We start from the raw sequence: 17,120 nt of genomic DNA on the forward strand, positions 1-17,120 counted from the left end.
CTACTGGTTTCAGTGTATTATTCACCTTTTGTAGAAGTATTCCTGCTATCCCTTTACTTGAAGCATCTGTATGGACTTCAGTTATAGCATTTGGATTGTACAGCGCTAAAACTGGCCTCTCGGTTAAAATGTGTTTCAAATTATCAAAAGCAATCTGTTGGGCTTCCTTCCATTCCCAGGAGCAATTTTTCTTTAATAGACGGTACAGGTCATGAGTCAAGAGAGCGTAGTTGTTTACAAACTTTCTAAAGTAGCTCGCTAAGCCCAGAAACATGCGCAGTTCATGCACATTGGTTGGTTCTTTGTATCTTGTCACTGCCTCAATTTTCTTCTGTCCTGGTCTTATGCCATGTTCACTAATCTCGTAACCGAGATATTCTAGCGACGATTGCAAAAATGTGCATTTATCTAAATTTAAGGTCAGATTTGCGTCTCTAATTATATTCAATACTTTTTGAAGTGTTAATAGGCCTTCCTCAGCCGTGGTGGTAGGAATCAATAAGTCGTCTATATACGGTAAAACTTCGTTAAATCTGAGGGCCCCCAATATTTTATCCATGAGTCGTTGAAATACACATGGTGAATTAGCCAGCCCAAAGGGCATCCGCAAAAACTCATAATGGCCCTCTGGTGTTACGAATCCAGTTTTTGAAATAGAGTCCTCATGCATAGGGATCTGATAAAATCCTTGTGACAAATCAAGACTAGTAAAAAACTTCTTACCTGACAGTTTTTCTACCTGATCTTCAATTACTGGCAAGGGATATTTATCCTTCACAGTCTGACTGTTCAATTTTCGGTAATCCACGCACAATCTGTAATCACCTCCTTTCTTGCGCACTAAAATTATTGGGCTGGCATACGCAGAAGTCGCTTCTCGGATTATTCCATTATTTAACAGCTCGTCTACTTTTTCCCTTACTACGGCTTTCTCAGGCAGGGACAATCTGTAAGGTCTATAACATACGGGTTTATCAGTGTTTAGATCTATATACATGCTTATTTTGTCCGTACATCCCAATTCAGTGGTGTCGGATGAAAAACAATCAGAATATTCGGATAACAATTCATGAAGCCTTTTTTTTTATAAGGGGTCATCTACGCCACATCGTACCTTCCCAAAATCTATGCTCATTATCTGACTCTGACTTCCCATGGGTGTGTGTTCGCCTGAAAAAAAATGATTATCTTCGAAACATTTTAATCCTCGCGCCAACAATTCTCCTTGTGAGAATGAAAGTGGATTCCTGGACGCGTTTGTTATCTGTAATAAGCTGTTGTTACCTCCTTCTATCAAACTTGCAGGTATGGCATAATCGATTGTACCATAACACCGTCTACAAGATTCTACATAAACTGAGTCACCCGTCAAAGTATTGCATGACACATCAATCATCATGACATGACCTGGTGGTATAACAACGTCCTTTTTGCATTTAACTATTGCTTTAAAACTATTTTCGGTTATAACATCCATGTTGAGAAGGTCTGTGTCTAGATTTCCCTCATGTTTTTTGCGAATCATCATTTTATTCCCGCTAACAACAAATTCAAGACTTGGTTCATTGATTATCGGTTGACCTATTATCACGTCCATAGCTGACATGTACCAATCTGTTATTACCAGCTTAGTATCAAATTTCATTCCATTGATATCAACGGTTCCTTCTACATAGCCTCTAGACGGAATTGGTGTGCCTCCAAAACCCCCTACGTACAGATCACATGGCTCGATAGGAATGTTTAACTTTGTCGCAATATTCTGATTGATCACATTGATTTTAGCACCAGAATCAAAGTAAGCTCGAACAGGAATATCATTTATAGTAATATTGCGGAAATATATGTCGTTTACCTCTGATAACAGATTGACCGCTTCCTTCCTGGGCACTGCAGATGTTAGCGCTGACGAAGTGGAGTTCGTGGTATTGCTGGGATTAAACCAACACCGCTCTGGTGAATGACCTAGCTTCTTACAATGTGTACACGGTGGCCTGTTGTTTCTAGGACACCTGCGTACAGTATGACCTGATTCTTGGCACAAAAAACAGACAAGTTTTCTACTATCTCTCGTTTCAGCTCGTTCATCTGCTTTTGGAAACACTGGACGACTTGGAGGTAGCAATTTCGGCTTTACTTCTTCCATAACAGTTAAGAATTTAGCATATAGTTCGCTTGGTGTCCTGAAGTTACCGGCTCTTGCTGGCGCTCGCATGTGGACTGGTAAGCCATCAATTAAACATGCGACTGCCTTATCACCCAAAATTTCAAGTTTTGTCAACATAGCATTCTTGTTGTAAAAATATTGGGTCATACTCTCAGAGGCCAGTTTCCTCCTGGACAGCATTTCTCGGAGAGACTCTACAAAATCGATGTTTTTGGGGAAGGCTGTCAATAATTCTGATTTCCATTCTTGCCAAGATAATTCGTAGGATGGTAGAGATGAATGCCAAATCCTAGCCATGCCCGCTAGTCTAGACTGCATAAAATACGATTTCATATTATCTGTCCAATTATGTATTGCGCCCAACTGTTCAATTTTATTTATCCATTGAACTGCAAATATGTCGGCTTCGGGATCAAAAAGTGGTATGATGTCCGCCTTAGCCGTAACACTTTCTACAATAACAGGAACGGGCTTACCAGGATGTATACTGTCGTTTTCGTCAGTGTCACCAGAACCGGAATCTGATCCTGAATCGTGAGGCCTCCATGGTCGCCATCTTTTACGCGTTGGCTCTGCAGGACTATCTGACCTCTCTCGTCGACGTTTAGTCTTCATCGCGGTAATCTTAGGTATCCCACTTCTGAAATTGATAATGATTATATTTTAATAAACTAGTTTAGGTACCTGGTAAATAAAGGAAACGACTATATTCCATTGAGTTATTAACATTATATTTATTATCCTTATTTTAAGGTGTATGATAAATTGATAATTTATTACAACGTTACTACAATTATTATTACGCTAATAATTTCACACTAATAAAAATACCTTAAACGCTTTGAATAAAGTAATTAATGTTTATAAATTTATTAAATAAAACTACTATATTTTGACATAACAAATTCAATCACCATAAAATACTTATCTTTTTTGCCAAGTGTCCTCTACGAGCGCCTGCAGTCAACTGGGGCGCGCGGCGCCGACATGGTGCGTTTTATAGGCGACAAACAACATCCACGTGTAGGGTGTTATTTTACTTTAATAGTATTAATCGAATAAAAATTAAATATAATATCATTTTAATAATTAATTTGATTAAATATGATTTTTAAATACGTTTAAGTTATTGTATTTGTCACAGGGCATGGCGCTTACCTGGGCGATAAACAACTTCCGCCACAGAGAACATGTGACGTGCTATTTTACTATATTATTGTAAACTGAATAATTCTATTCAGTAAAATCACATTTTAACAGTAAATTTAATTGAATATAATTTGAAATACTTTTAAATTATCATTATTGTAACAGAATCCGAATATTATTTAAAACCTAGTTTATACTTACTCCTTGCTTTGTAACTAGGCGGTTGTAGTTTAAATGAAATCTGTTCTGAAGAAAAAAGCCAAGCAATAAAATCTTCTAACGAATTAAAATCGCCCGCTATAAATTTTCAAGTAACTCTAAAAGATACAATCTGCGGAGTTGGTCGATTGTTGGCCTGTTGTCCGATGTTGGAAAGTTAAACCTAGATCTGTGATGCTAGATACGCCTTCGAAATGTTTGGATGGATTGCTTAATTAGTAGAGAATTCTAACGTTTAATTCGTTTATAATATTAATGTTTAATTAATTTATATTTGTACGCTGACTGGCAGATCACAGCGCTCTAACTTATATTATGTATAACACCCTACTCTACCTGTATTTCATAAATAAATCATTTTGTATTTGTATACCGGCTTGGTTCCTAAACGGGAACGAATCTCAGTACCTAACTTGCACCAATGAGTTATTAACAGTTGGCTCGACTATTGTCGACGGCGATACAGCTCACCACCTATCACATCATTCATCATCTGCCGTACGACGCTGGGCATAGGCCTCCCCCAAGGATCTCCACGACGATCGGTCCTGCGCTGCCCGCATCCAGCGGCTCACCGCGACCTTCACCAGATCGTCGGTCCACCTTGTAGCGCTTGTCGGTCCACCTATCACATCGGTCTAATAAAATGCTCGATGAGGTGTAGGTACTTTATTTACTTAGTTCTTCTTGCGATGAGTGATCTTCTATCGTGTGGGTTGTGAGGTGAATTACCAACCTCATCAAGTCTGGTGTCAGGGTTGTTATTGAGCCTCCAAATAGCCCTGACATGGCATGAGCCATAAGTAAGTAGTCTTTACATGAGTAAAGATTACTTACTTACACCAGTAAGCAGTAACCGGGACCAACGGCTTAACGTGCCGTCCGAAGCACGGATCATCTTACTTTTTGGACAATCTGGTGATCAGCTTGTATTGTCCTAACCAAACTAGGGCTCACAAAGTAATTTTTGTGATATGTCCCCACCGGGATTCGAACCCGGCACCTCCGAATCGTGAGCCCAACGCTCAACCACTGGACCACGGAGGCCGTTGCAATGAATGATGAAAGATTTTATCTGCCTATCCACCTCTGACTACCTCATTGGGATATAGTTATGAGCTTATGTAAAGTGAGCGGTTCAGCGGGGGTGAGGTAAACCTAGCTCGGTATCGATATAAATAGGTGCGGGGCGGAAAGTGTCTTTATACAAAAACTAGCGACCCGCCACGGCTTCGCTCTGGTGCAATGCTGAGAAAAAACTGAAATTATTTACGACACCACATTAAAATCCTCAAAAATAACAGTATTTCTCCACTATTAAATGAATGTTATTATACATATAAACCTTCCTTTTGAATCACTCTATCTATTGAAAACAACCGCATCAAAATCCGTTGCGTAGTTTTATTATAAGATTTTATTTTAGATTTAAGCGTACATAGATATAGGATATAGGGACAGAAAAAGCGACTTTGTTTTATACTATGTTGTTGTGATAGACGATTTAAAGTGTAAGACATTTCTTCAATAGTTGTATCTCTGTGGTTCATAGACTTAAGTTATCCGCTTTACCAGCTTGAGCAGGTCTATTGAAGAAGTAAAGTTGGATTTAATCTGTCGATACAGTTTGCGGCTATCTGTTGTGTACTTACGGCCACTGAATACAGAATTCTTGTTGAAAATTGTTGGAAATAAGTAGTCAAGTTTTAAACTCATTACTATGTAATTAATAATGAATAGAAATGAAGGAAAACTTGATTAATTTATTGAGATATAAGAAGACATAGATGCGTTCAAATACATTTGGTATGGATATAAATATGTTAAACCGTACGGTGACAGGTGATTAGCTAATTGCGCATTGCCCACATAAAGATCAATCATGTTAAAAAGGGCACAATTCACACAAATTCAAAAATATCTTTATTCAGTAGGTAACATAGTTACCCTTTGAATTGACAATTTTTACATAACGAACGTCTCATTCGCCTAAAACTACTGCAACTTCTCACAACCTGTATAGCCGGGGAAAAGAAGCTGCAAGAAAAACCTCGGCACAATCTAAAATAAAGGGCTTTAAATAATTTCATTCTTGGATTTTCAAGAGTACTTCATATCTTGGGTATCTTTCAAGTTAATACTAGCGGACGCAACGCATCGTCTGTTTGAGACATTCGCGTGGGACATTTGAGACCCATTTTTTGAATGGCTTCGTGGTCCACTTCTGGTGCTTCCAGGGACCACCAGTGGTCCGCGGACCACCGGTTAAGAAACTCTAGTACTTATAGAGAATAAGTTGGCGACATTTTCTCGCTGCTAAGCTCGAGTCCAGATCTAAGGCTTGAAAAATCGTTTGCAGCTCTAATTGGCACCCACAGTACTACAACAGGGCAGACCTAAAGAAATATAAACGTTTTTACAAAAATAAAAAAGAGGTGTTCCATTATTACTTTTCTTTCAAGAGTTTATGAATGTGTGTATTGATGACGCTAATTTATTTAGTAAAAAACTTAAACTCTTTTTGCTGGAGAATTGTTTTTACAGCGTTGAGGAATATATGCAACATCGACATTGTTTTTAGTGTAAGTAAGTTTAAAGTGTACGATTTTTTTTTTATTTTTATGTTTTTTATACTTTTAGATTGTAATGTGTTTGAGCTCGTTTTTATTTTTATTTCCAACACAATGTAAAGTTGTTCTAAGGAATAAATGAATATGAATATATATATGAATATGCCCTTTAAGTTATTTTGTTTGCGTATTTTGTATATTTGTTACTTAAATAAGAGCCTCATAGACTATCAAATTTCTCTCTCTCTCTTTATTTAAGAGCTGCATTCTTGTCGGTGGAGTAATCGCCTTTAATACTCCATAGATAGGGCGTGTAGAACGGTGGTTGCGCCAATCGCCTTCCGTTCCGCAGTACACCGACCAATTATATTTACCGACTATTAAATTTATAATACATAAATGTATCCTGGTGTACAATTACTGTCGCTTTATCTAACATAGCATAAGCTCACGACTATATCCCAATTGGGGTAGTCAGATGTATCCATCGCGAGATGAACTAAGTATCCACACCTCACCGAGCTTTACAATACAAATACACTTTATTGCACCAAAATAAAAAGAAATAATTACAAAAAGTCTCTTAACTAAGTACATGGCAAGCTTTATGTTAGATCAACCTAAAGGTGGTGAAATCAACCGATAGGTGGTGAGCCGTAACGCCGTCGTCTATAATTTTCGAGCCAATATTGTTAGTGAAAAATTCACTTATTAAGATAAATTAATAAGCCATTGTTGCAAGTCTGGTACCGGAGGTCGACCCGATGCTCCCCATTTGAGAAGTAAATTTTATCTAAGGTTAAAAAATAATTAGTGAAATTGCGAATGGAGTAGTCTAAACTATGAAAATTTTGTTGAGAATCGAAGCAAGAGTGGAATGACATGATCATAGTAAGTGGAATTTCTTGGTGTCTGCCAATATGTATGTAAAATAGCATTATCAAAAAATTACGATAATATAACGCTCCTACGATAATATATGGGGTAGACATAGACCACGGAATTCAACTTACTACGAACCTGACACTATCTTCGCCTCCACTGTCATGAAAGTGTTCATAGGCTTGCCAGTTTAGAGTACTCTTCAGCTGGCGTTTCTTTAAAACATCATTTCCGTAGCTTATCCCGTTTTCCACAGGGTCCGCTTACCTAACGTGAAGATTTTACAGGTCCGGTTTTTTACAGAACCGACTGTCTGTCTGACCTTCCAACCCGCGAAGGGAAAACCTGCCTAACTGGCGTTTTTTTTTAAAACATCCTCGAATATAACTCGTCCGTTCGTCCCTTCTCAAGTCTATGTTCGGTAAGCGAATAGTCCGTAGTTAACCGTTCAATTTGATACAATTCAACAGCTAAATAACTTCTTACAATGAAATATTGTCGGCAAACTGTAGTTGGCAACTTTTTGTCGATAGCTTCGTAGTTTCAGATCGATTTGAATTGTTTGCCGTTCTTAGTACCGACCAAATTGAATTTAAAGTTGAGGGCGCAACTTTGTCTGTGCAAATAATTTGAAAATAAAAACTGCAGTACTGGGACTTGGGGTAAATAATAGCCTCCTATTTTAAAGTCGGTTAAAAAAGGTTAAAAAGCATAGGAAAGTGTACTGAATAGAAAGAATAGAATAGAATAGAAATAGTTTATGATGAAAAGGCGCCACACACAAAAAAAAGACAACAACATCATATCAAATTTTCACTATAACAATTACAAAAAAGCAAGACAGATGTTGTCGAAATGATCATAAGGTGGTGGTGGACGTACAAAGATAAGAGGGCCTCACTCAGCACAAGTCGCGGCGTGAACCACGATGCTGATATTATGTGGACCCTGTACTACTGTTGGTTGAAGCTGCTGCAAAATGGAGACGATGTGTTTTGGAAGTGAAGAAATGGGCTTCTTGACAATCTAGTCAAATGAGATACTTTTTATGAAACGTCAAAACGAAAGTAAAAAATATAATAGGGCATGAATAATTAGTAGAGAATTGTAATGTTTAATTCGTTTATAATATTAATGTTTAATTAATTTATATTTGTACGCCGACTGGCAGATCACAGCGCTCTAACTTATATTATGTATAACACTCTACCTGTGTTTCACAAATAAATTATTTTGTGTTTGTATTTGTAAGTTTTCTTCGGAGTTTGCATTTAAATTCCGGTCAACAATACTCATCAATAAAAGCTGTAAAATCTCGCACTCATGAATGCTTAATTTATAAATAAAATTCAAAAACAAGTCGAAAAGCAAGCGGCCAAGTAGTTAATGCCATTTGTGGAAAATTTACAATAAGTTCTCTGAACCGGCGTGCATGTATGAAACGATTGATGAGTGAGGAGGAAGCAAGAGAAGTGTGTCAGGATCGAAGCTAATTGAATTCCATAGTCTCTTCTTAACCCGGTGGGAAATAGGCACGTGTATATGCATATTTTATGTACAAACACATAACATAACAGCATATCAAATATCATAATAACATAAAAGTAAGTATCAAAACTCTGTACGATCAACTGTTATTGTAACTTTTCGTTTGTGTTATTTTTGGAAATAAAAAACTTATTATTATTATTAAAAAATATATTATATATACGTCTCACTGCTGGACACAGGACTCCCCTCAATCAACCGGAGAGGGTTGGTGGGTTTAACAGCCCCTTTGGTCTAATGTTCAAAGCGTTAGGCTCGTCATCTGGAGGTCCGGGTTCGATTCCCGATTGGGACATTTTCGAAATCACTTTGTAAGACTGTCCTTTGTTCGGTAAGGACTTTGCAGGCTTCAATCACCTGATTTTCATAAAAGTAAGATGAAGCCGTTGGTAGCAAAGTAGCATTACAAAAAAATGGAGGTACGAAGAAGTTACCTGAATCCGCATAGTTCACAGTGGTTCCTGCCAACCTGATTCAGCCATCTCTCAAGACAGGACAAGTGGACGTTGGCTAGCGACCCCTTGCAGTTACACGGGGATATTAATCTGAAAATAAACATATATTTTTTATTATTATTTGTATGTCATTTCCATATCTCGAGTTTATGGAGTTCCGGACTTTTGGAAGGCGTGCGTGGGGCCGAAGCCAACACGTAGAGGCCCTTTAAGACAATTTAATCTTAGTGTGGTATGACACCAACCGGCGATTATCCCTGTATGCACTATGGGAGTGCACCCAAAGACAATCCCAAGTTCGTATAGGACTATTGGAGATTATGAGAACAAAGGGAACTGGGCTATTATTATTATTATTTTTTATTATTATATTTTGACACATTCGGACAATCTGGCGATCAGCCAGTAATGTCTTAAACAAACAAGGGACCACAAAGTAATTTTTGTGATATGTCCCCATCGGGAATCGAACCCGGAACCTCCGGATCGTGGGCCCAACGCACAATCACTGGACCACGGAGGTCGTGGTTTTCAGTATAAGGCAACGTTATATAACCCGTTTCCAGTAGCTAACGTCAAGTACCATTGCATACAAAAGCTTTATTTATCTAGTCCATTCTATATATATTGACGGCAAGTCAAGGCGCATTTCCTTACCTCTATTTCCTCTTCGTCTTCATAATCTATCTACTCCTTTTTTTCCATAGTATATGTAGTAGTTTAAGTAGTGATATTTATTTATTATAACAATTATAATTATGTGTATTATTATTATGTAGTTTATGTAGTCAAAAGTGTATTTATTTTTATATGCACAAGTATTCCCATGCTGCACTATCCCGCTATATTACTTAATATTCAATATCTCCTATACTTAAAGGTTGCCTGGAAGAGATTGCTACTTAGCAATAAGGCCGCCTATTGTACTAATTCTATTTCTCTTTTGTTTTGTATTTTGTTTTTTCCTGTTTGTGCAATAAAGTATTTGTTATGTTATGTTATATTTTGCTTCATGACATTGTCCATACGAGTACATTCATCAAACAAAGTAACATGAAGCGTACATTAGCCCATACTATATTTATCGCCTAATACAATATACAGTAATACACACATGTACATCCATCGTATTCTACTTGCAAAGCTATTATTTGCACCGAGTTCACCTGCGCTCAGTATTGATGGTCGGCGGTCAGAACGATAGAGATAGGTTGTATCCGTTAGAAGTTATGGATATAAGGTACCACATGCAGACATATTATATATAGAACACACGTCTTTAATCCCTATTACGATTGGCAGAATCAAAACTGGAAGAAAATAGGTTAGATGATGGTGCAGCGAGGAGCTCGGTGGCGCAGCGGTAAACGCGCTCGGTCTGCGATTGTTGCAGTTAAGCAACTTTCGCAAAGACCGGTCATAGGATGGGTGACCGAAAAAAAAACACGTTTTCATCTCGAGCTCAAAAAAAAAAGTTTTCATTTCGAGCTCCTCCGTGCTTCGGAAGGCACGTTAAGCCGTTGGTCCCGGCTGCATTAGCAGTCGTTAATAGCCACCAATCCGCACTGGGCCCGCGTGGTGGTTTAAGGCCCGACCTCCCTATCCATCTATAGGGAAGGCCCGTGCCCCAGCAGTGGGGACGTTAATGGGCTGGTGATGATGAGACCTACTTGCTATGTATCGAGTCATACACTTGCACCGTATGATGCAATTGACGTGTATACGTCACATACCACGTCATACACACGAACCAATCGCTCTCGGACATCCGTCTAAAAATTTTAGCAAATACGAATTTATTAAAACCAAGAAGACAATTTCAACACTTCCCTTGTTCGTACTGAACAAAAACCTCGACACGAAAACTGACGAACTGATTTATTGAATTGATGACAGCTGACTTGCATGAAAAGATCAACTGAATCCCGCGAATTTAGATACAATAAACTGGATTTCTATTCACCAATATACGGATATCGAGCTCAACTCTAGTATGCAACTATTGTGTATTCAATCTATTCTATATTGTATTAAATTGAAACGGAACTTATCAAACATTTCAGTGTTCAATTCCTCGTTTGTTTTGCTGAGAGATACCTACATTGATTTATGTGAGTTAATGTCGTGGTTGATTCAAAGCCTTGACGGTTAAAATGGCCACATCGAAGCAATTCATCTAAGAAAGCAATATTGCTATTTGACATTTGTTTGCATGCCGAACGGGGCAAGAACCAGTTTGGGGCCTACAATAGACTCGATCGCAGTGTAGTAGCAGACCAATTCTTCACAAGGCGAAAGTGATGGAGAATAATTAAAACAGTAGTCAGTGTCCAACAAAAAGCTGTATTAAAACTTCGTTACAGAAAAATCCAGAGACGAATGACAGTCTCATTCGCAACCAGGCAGTATTGCCATAATAATAGGATTCGTTCAAACGTAGCCATTTGAAACCCCCTGTTCAGAGGACTTAAATCGTAGTGTTACTGGTTCAAATCCCGGCTCGAGCTCTAAACTACTGAATTTGTCTTTATGAATTTGAATTCATGTTTGGATCAAAAATAATTGATATCACGTGGTTTCTAAGATTTGTGCCCGGTTAATGGCGATAGGCTCGCCCCCTATTACATGGGACTTCCGTTGCAAAATTCATGATTTTTTGTTTTTTTTTTTTAATTATTTTCAATGCTATGCTTTTCCGATAGAAAATTCCACTTGATATTAACTCAGAGTAATGAGCTAAATCAGTCCCCTCAGTATTAGTTTCGATGTCATTTACACCCCGTACTAGTACAAACAGGTAGCCATACAAGTAGGTATGGGTGTTAGTGACACCGTAACGAATATTGAAGGAAATGATTCAGACCATTATTCTGAGTTGATATTAAGTGGAATTTACTGTCGGAAAATTTATTAAATTTTTTGATTTTTTTTTCAATTATTATCCGTTCCATACTTTTGCGACGGAAAATTCCACTTGATATCAACTCAGAATCATGGCCCGCATCATCCCTCAAAGTTTTCGTTACGATATTACTAACACCCTGTATACCTCTGCGTATCTTCGAATGCAGGCGTGACGCTATCTTATGCTATTGGCGAATTCATTATATTCGGAAACGACAATTCGTAATAATATGGAAGACTTCGTGCAGAGTATTTGCGTGTAATATCGCGATTTGAAATGTTTCGAGCGTTGATCGGATATGATATCGTCACTGGAAAGGCAAAATTACGTAAGCGCCAAAAGGCCATTTCAAGAAAAAGCCGTTTAAAGTTTCATTTTTTCGTTTTTTTATCATAACTTTTTACCCAATTATCCAATTTAGATGATGTCAAAGTAAGGTTACATTGTTTTTTAATTTTCTATGTCCAGCAATACATATTATAACAGTTGGATTGCTATTTTAGGATATAGTGGCGCTTACGTAAAAATGACTTCAGTTTACAGTAAAGCAAATTTACTTAACCGCCATCTGGTTAAAATATTATTTGGAAGCAAAATTACTTACAGCTCTTACGACAATGCATACGAGAACGACAATATTTCTTTAAATATAATAATACTGTAATGTTAGCGGAGTAAAAGTTACTGTAACGACATTTACACATCTGCTTTCATTATGTGAAAATTGCCTAAAAAGTGATCGATTGATTATGTCAGTTCACCAAAGATTCTTTAAAGTAAGTTTTTGTAATATCTTACATGGGTAAAAAGACGTAAGAGACAAATAATTATTCTTAATACCTCCTTAAATTACTTATTACTTCAATTGATTATAAAAATAGCTATTAAAATACTGAAGTGCCAGAAATAAAGTTTCATAAAATATAAATAATAGCGTACAACCCGTTATCTGTTTGTAAAAGTTTCTTTCAAAGACAGAACGTATACGGACGTTCCGATTCCAAGGTGTCATACTACCTATTATGAACCACCAATGACCCACGGTCTCTGTCCGTGAAAGGGTTAAACGGTTTTATTTAGCTAAACCCGTACGGTATACATTTGTATCAAAATTAGAAATTGCAATTTAAGTACCTTCCTGTTGTCAGATTGATCTGAAATTTGGTACGCACCTTTAATTCCAATGTCAATACAATATAATAAAATCAATAACATTGTAAAACTAAGATGGCAGCCGGTACATAATGGGGGATTACATATTTTTCCAAACCCCCTCAATATGGGTATCAAATGATAGGACTACACTAGTAGAATACTGTCATTATGTCAAAATTTCAAATCCAAGATGGACGATATTACAAAATGACTGAAAGAAGGATGTTGCCCTTAATTTTGTCATTGGCATCCACAATATGCAGGGCAGCACAGTGGATCGCTGGGTAATGATGCCGCCGACGAACTGGCAAGGAGAGGATCAGACACCAGGGTATATGGACCCGAACCAATCCTGCCGATACCTTTCAGTCAGTTACGCTCGTGGGTACGGGACCATACCCAGCAACTACACAACGACAGATGGGCACAGCTGCCCACATGCAGACAGTCGAAGGATATCATGCCTATGATATCCAATTCACTCGCCGACTGCTTCGCTTAAACCGCAATGACCTCCGAATAGTAGTGGGCAGTATAACGGGTCACTGCCCACTCAACAAGCACCTATTTAACTTAGGGATAACGGACAGCCCACTTTGCAGAGGCTGTCTGGACGCAGAAGAAACTGCCCCCCATGTAATCCTGGAATGCATGGGAGAGTCAGCACAACGAGTAAAAATCCTCAAAGGAATGGGGTCGCTCCGCGAAGCCTGTGAAATCCCCAGGAGGCTTCTGAGCTTCTGGAAGGAGATAGGTTGGCTTACGTAGTCAACAATTACACGCATAATGGGCCACCTTAGCGTCTAAATGCGGAAAACCCACTAACATAACATATGCAGAGCAGCACAGTCGACCATGCAGTAGTATATTTGGGCTCAAAATTGTTTGAATTAGGACAAGCATACGTGGCTCTAAGTCGAGTCAAGTCTCTGGAAGGGTCAAGTCTTTTTAATTCCTCAATAATTTCTAATTCCTCAATAATTCCCCTTATTGTTTTTCAAAGTATTTACCACGAAGTTTAATACACTTTTCTATTCGCTCGAACCAGGTATTATTTAACATTTATTCCACTCCAAAGTAGAGGTGGTCAAAATGGCTGACTTGAAAGCGTTGGCCGCTTCTTCACCGCACTGGAACCTTTAACCGCGAAGAGTTTCTTTTTTAATTTTAGGAAATGTAAAGAAATCATTGGAGCTTAGGTCAGGACTGTATGGAGGATGGTCAAGAATTTCTACGTTTTCCTGCTTCAAATAATCGTTTGACGAGCGGTGTGTGAGCTTGCGTTGTCATGGTGCAGCATCCTGCACCCCTGCGCATCATCATGCGTCGCTTTGGGTTAGATTTTCGAAGTTTGGCGATGACTTGTGGTAAACAAATTGTGGTATACCAATCCGCATTAACCGTCCTACGATCTTCAAGTGCAATTGTCGCAACATGACCGATTTTCTCCACGAAGGTAGCCACCTTCTTCTTTGAAGTGCTTCGAGAGCGAACAACTTTAGTCGGCTTTGACTCGTTTTGGAAGACCCAAACTGTGGATTGTTGTTTGGAATCAGGATAATAGCATAAATCCAAGATTCGTCACCACTGATGATGTCGTGCACGTGATTTGACTCTCCTCGGTTGAACCTCTGAAGAGTTTTCTTACACCATCTGACGCGGGCTACCTTATGATCGTCAGAAAATGCGGGATGCAACGGCAAACTAGTTTTCTCACACCAAGAGCCTCATGCAATATCGTTTAAATGGTTGTCCCTGAAATGCCTAATAACGCCTCTATTCTCGGTATGTCACAGTCATGACCATTTTTGAGGATTAGTTGTCTCACAGCAACGATATTATCTTCAGTGAAGGCGGATGTCCACGCTCGAATTCTAAATACCAGCGTTCGATGGTTCGCAGACATGGCACTTCATCGTGGAATAGAGATTTTAACTCTTTGAAACTCATTTTTTTTCATTGTTTTGATATTCGAAATTCCAACAAATTTTAATTTTGAGTTCTCAATTCAAAATTGGCGCTAAATATGCAAACGACAGAACTTAAAAAGTATAACAAAGTCGCTTTTTCTGTCCCTATATCCCTATGTACGCTTAAATCTTTAAAATTGCGCAACGGATTTTGATGCAATTTTCTTTAATAGATAGAGTGATTTAAGAGGAAAGTTTATAGGTATGTATAATAACATCCAATAAATAGTGTAGAAATACTGTTATTGTTGAGGATTTTAATGTGATGTCGTAAATAATTTCATTTTTCCTCAGCATTGCACCCGAGCGAAGCCGGGCAGGTCGCTAATAAATTATAAAATCAATTCTAAAATAGTTTTACTTTTAGATCTATTGTTAAAAAATAACTTCCTGGGAAACTTACTGCTAGGCCACAAACTTGCTTAATAACAGCATAAAAATGCGAAGGCAAATTTACGTACACGCCTTACTTATTCTAAATACTGTAAGTCAAAATTACTTATTCGCCATTCACTGCATAAACATGCTAAGACATTTTTTTCTTATACGCCTTACTTATTTTAAAAGCTGTAAATAAAAATGACTTATACATAGTCTATTTTTTATTTTCAGTAGTCCAAAATTACTAATAAAATGATACTTTTCAAACTATAGAATGCCAAATTTACTTAAAGTTAATATGTAGTTATTATATAGGAACACAGTATTACTTATACACCAGTCACGAAAAAAACACCAAAATCTTGTCGTTTAAGAAACTGGAATTGAAAAAAGTCAACTATTTTTAAATTTACGTAAGCGCCAAAAAAGTGCTCGTATCGCAATGCTACCCAGACAGATCGACGCAAAATGAAACGCTGATTCCGAATATATAAAAAACCCAAAATACCTATTTTGGCGCTTACGTAATTTTGCCTTTCCAGTGACGATATGATAGGAACTGCTGCATTAAATTGACCAATATGCACTGGTAATTGCAAACTATATATGATCCAAACATAAATTCAAAGTCGAATTCAGCGGTGGTGGCCCTAATTGCGTTGAATAAAAAAAAACTTATGATATAACACGCGGAGTGTCAGGAATTTAATATTGTAGAAATAGAGAGAAGTTTTTCAATATCAAGTAATTAACAGACAGAGCGAGAGTAGTTTGTAGCTAGGTTACCGCGACGAAATATTGTATTTGGAAAGAATAAAGTTATTTACATAATAGCTCTAGAATTATTGGGTTCCTGAATAGCCAGAAATGAAATGCAACATTTCGAACATTCCGCAATAGACAAGACATATTATGCCATTCTAATTATGCTACGCTTTAACGGGTTTAAACAATGTTAGTTAATATGAATTGGTACCTTTCACGTCCTCGCGTCATACAAATTCTGCAGACATTAGACCCAATACTGGACAGCGAGTCTCTAGTCGTCAGACCCAGGTCAGATCTTTCAGACAAACTGCCTGAAGTCTTCTTCTTATCAGCCCCAGCTTTGGATATCTTCGGCTCAATAGGAGTAGGATTCATAACTATTACTTCATTAGGTGTAGTTTGTTTCAGTAATGTAGGATCATCGGTTTGAGCATTCGCGGTGATGCAGCTTGAATTAGGGATCTCCTGGATTTCATTCACAACTGTGTTGATTGCACATACTGGAACCTCAGGTACTGTGGTTATATTTGGACCTTCTTTGTTGAATTTGAAGCAAGTTGCCATGAAACGCTTCAAATCCATCATAGTGGCTGAATCTACCTTGGAAGCATCATCGTTCTTGTCTATAGATGGGATCTTTAGATCCTTGAAGTTAATGTTCTTCACTGGAGGGTTGGACGTGCCGAAACTGAGTGAGGTCAGCTTTAAAGCGTTTGCAACGTCTTGGCGAGTTATGATTTGGGCGATACTGTGCTCTGATTTGGACAGTCCAGCTCTGTGAACCTTCGGACTGCAGACAGATCCAGGCAAATTCTCAGTCCTCGAAGGCCCAGCGTCTTCTGGCAAAGGTATAACAGTTTTTTTATCAACATTATTTTTAGCTTCGGCCTCTTGATTTTCTTCCTTGGTTGCCTCCTCAGCGTTTGTGTCCTGATTTTCTTTATTGTCCAT

General features: G+C 38.0%; 1 protein-coding gene across 1 annotated transcript in view; it reads right to left on the minus strand.

The window, feature by feature from the left end:
* The window catches only part of LOC126377372 (E3 ubiquitin-protein ligase MARCHF8-like), a 32,241-nt gene extending 15,121 nt beyond the window's left edge, over window positions 1-17,120 (minus strand). The window contains exons 1-3 of the mRNA XM_050025099.1: window positions 16,554-17,120; window positions 16,378-16,523; window positions 8,970-9,080 (exon numbers count right to left, since the gene is read on the minus strand). Of these exons, the coding sequence (XP_049881056.1) occupies window positions 8,970-9,080; window positions 16,378-16,523; window positions 16,554-17,120 (824 nt within the window). The remainder of the gene's footprint in view (window positions 1-8,969; window positions 9,081-16,377; window positions 16,524-16,553) is intronic.

Source organism: Pectinophora gossypiella, chromosome 23, assembly GCF_024362695.1.
Source record: "Pectinophora gossypiella chromosome 23, ilPecGoss1.1, whole genome shotgun sequence".
Classification (NCBI taxonomy): domain Eukaryota; kingdom Metazoa; phylum Arthropoda; class Insecta; order Lepidoptera; family Gelechiidae; genus Pectinophora; species Pectinophora gossypiella.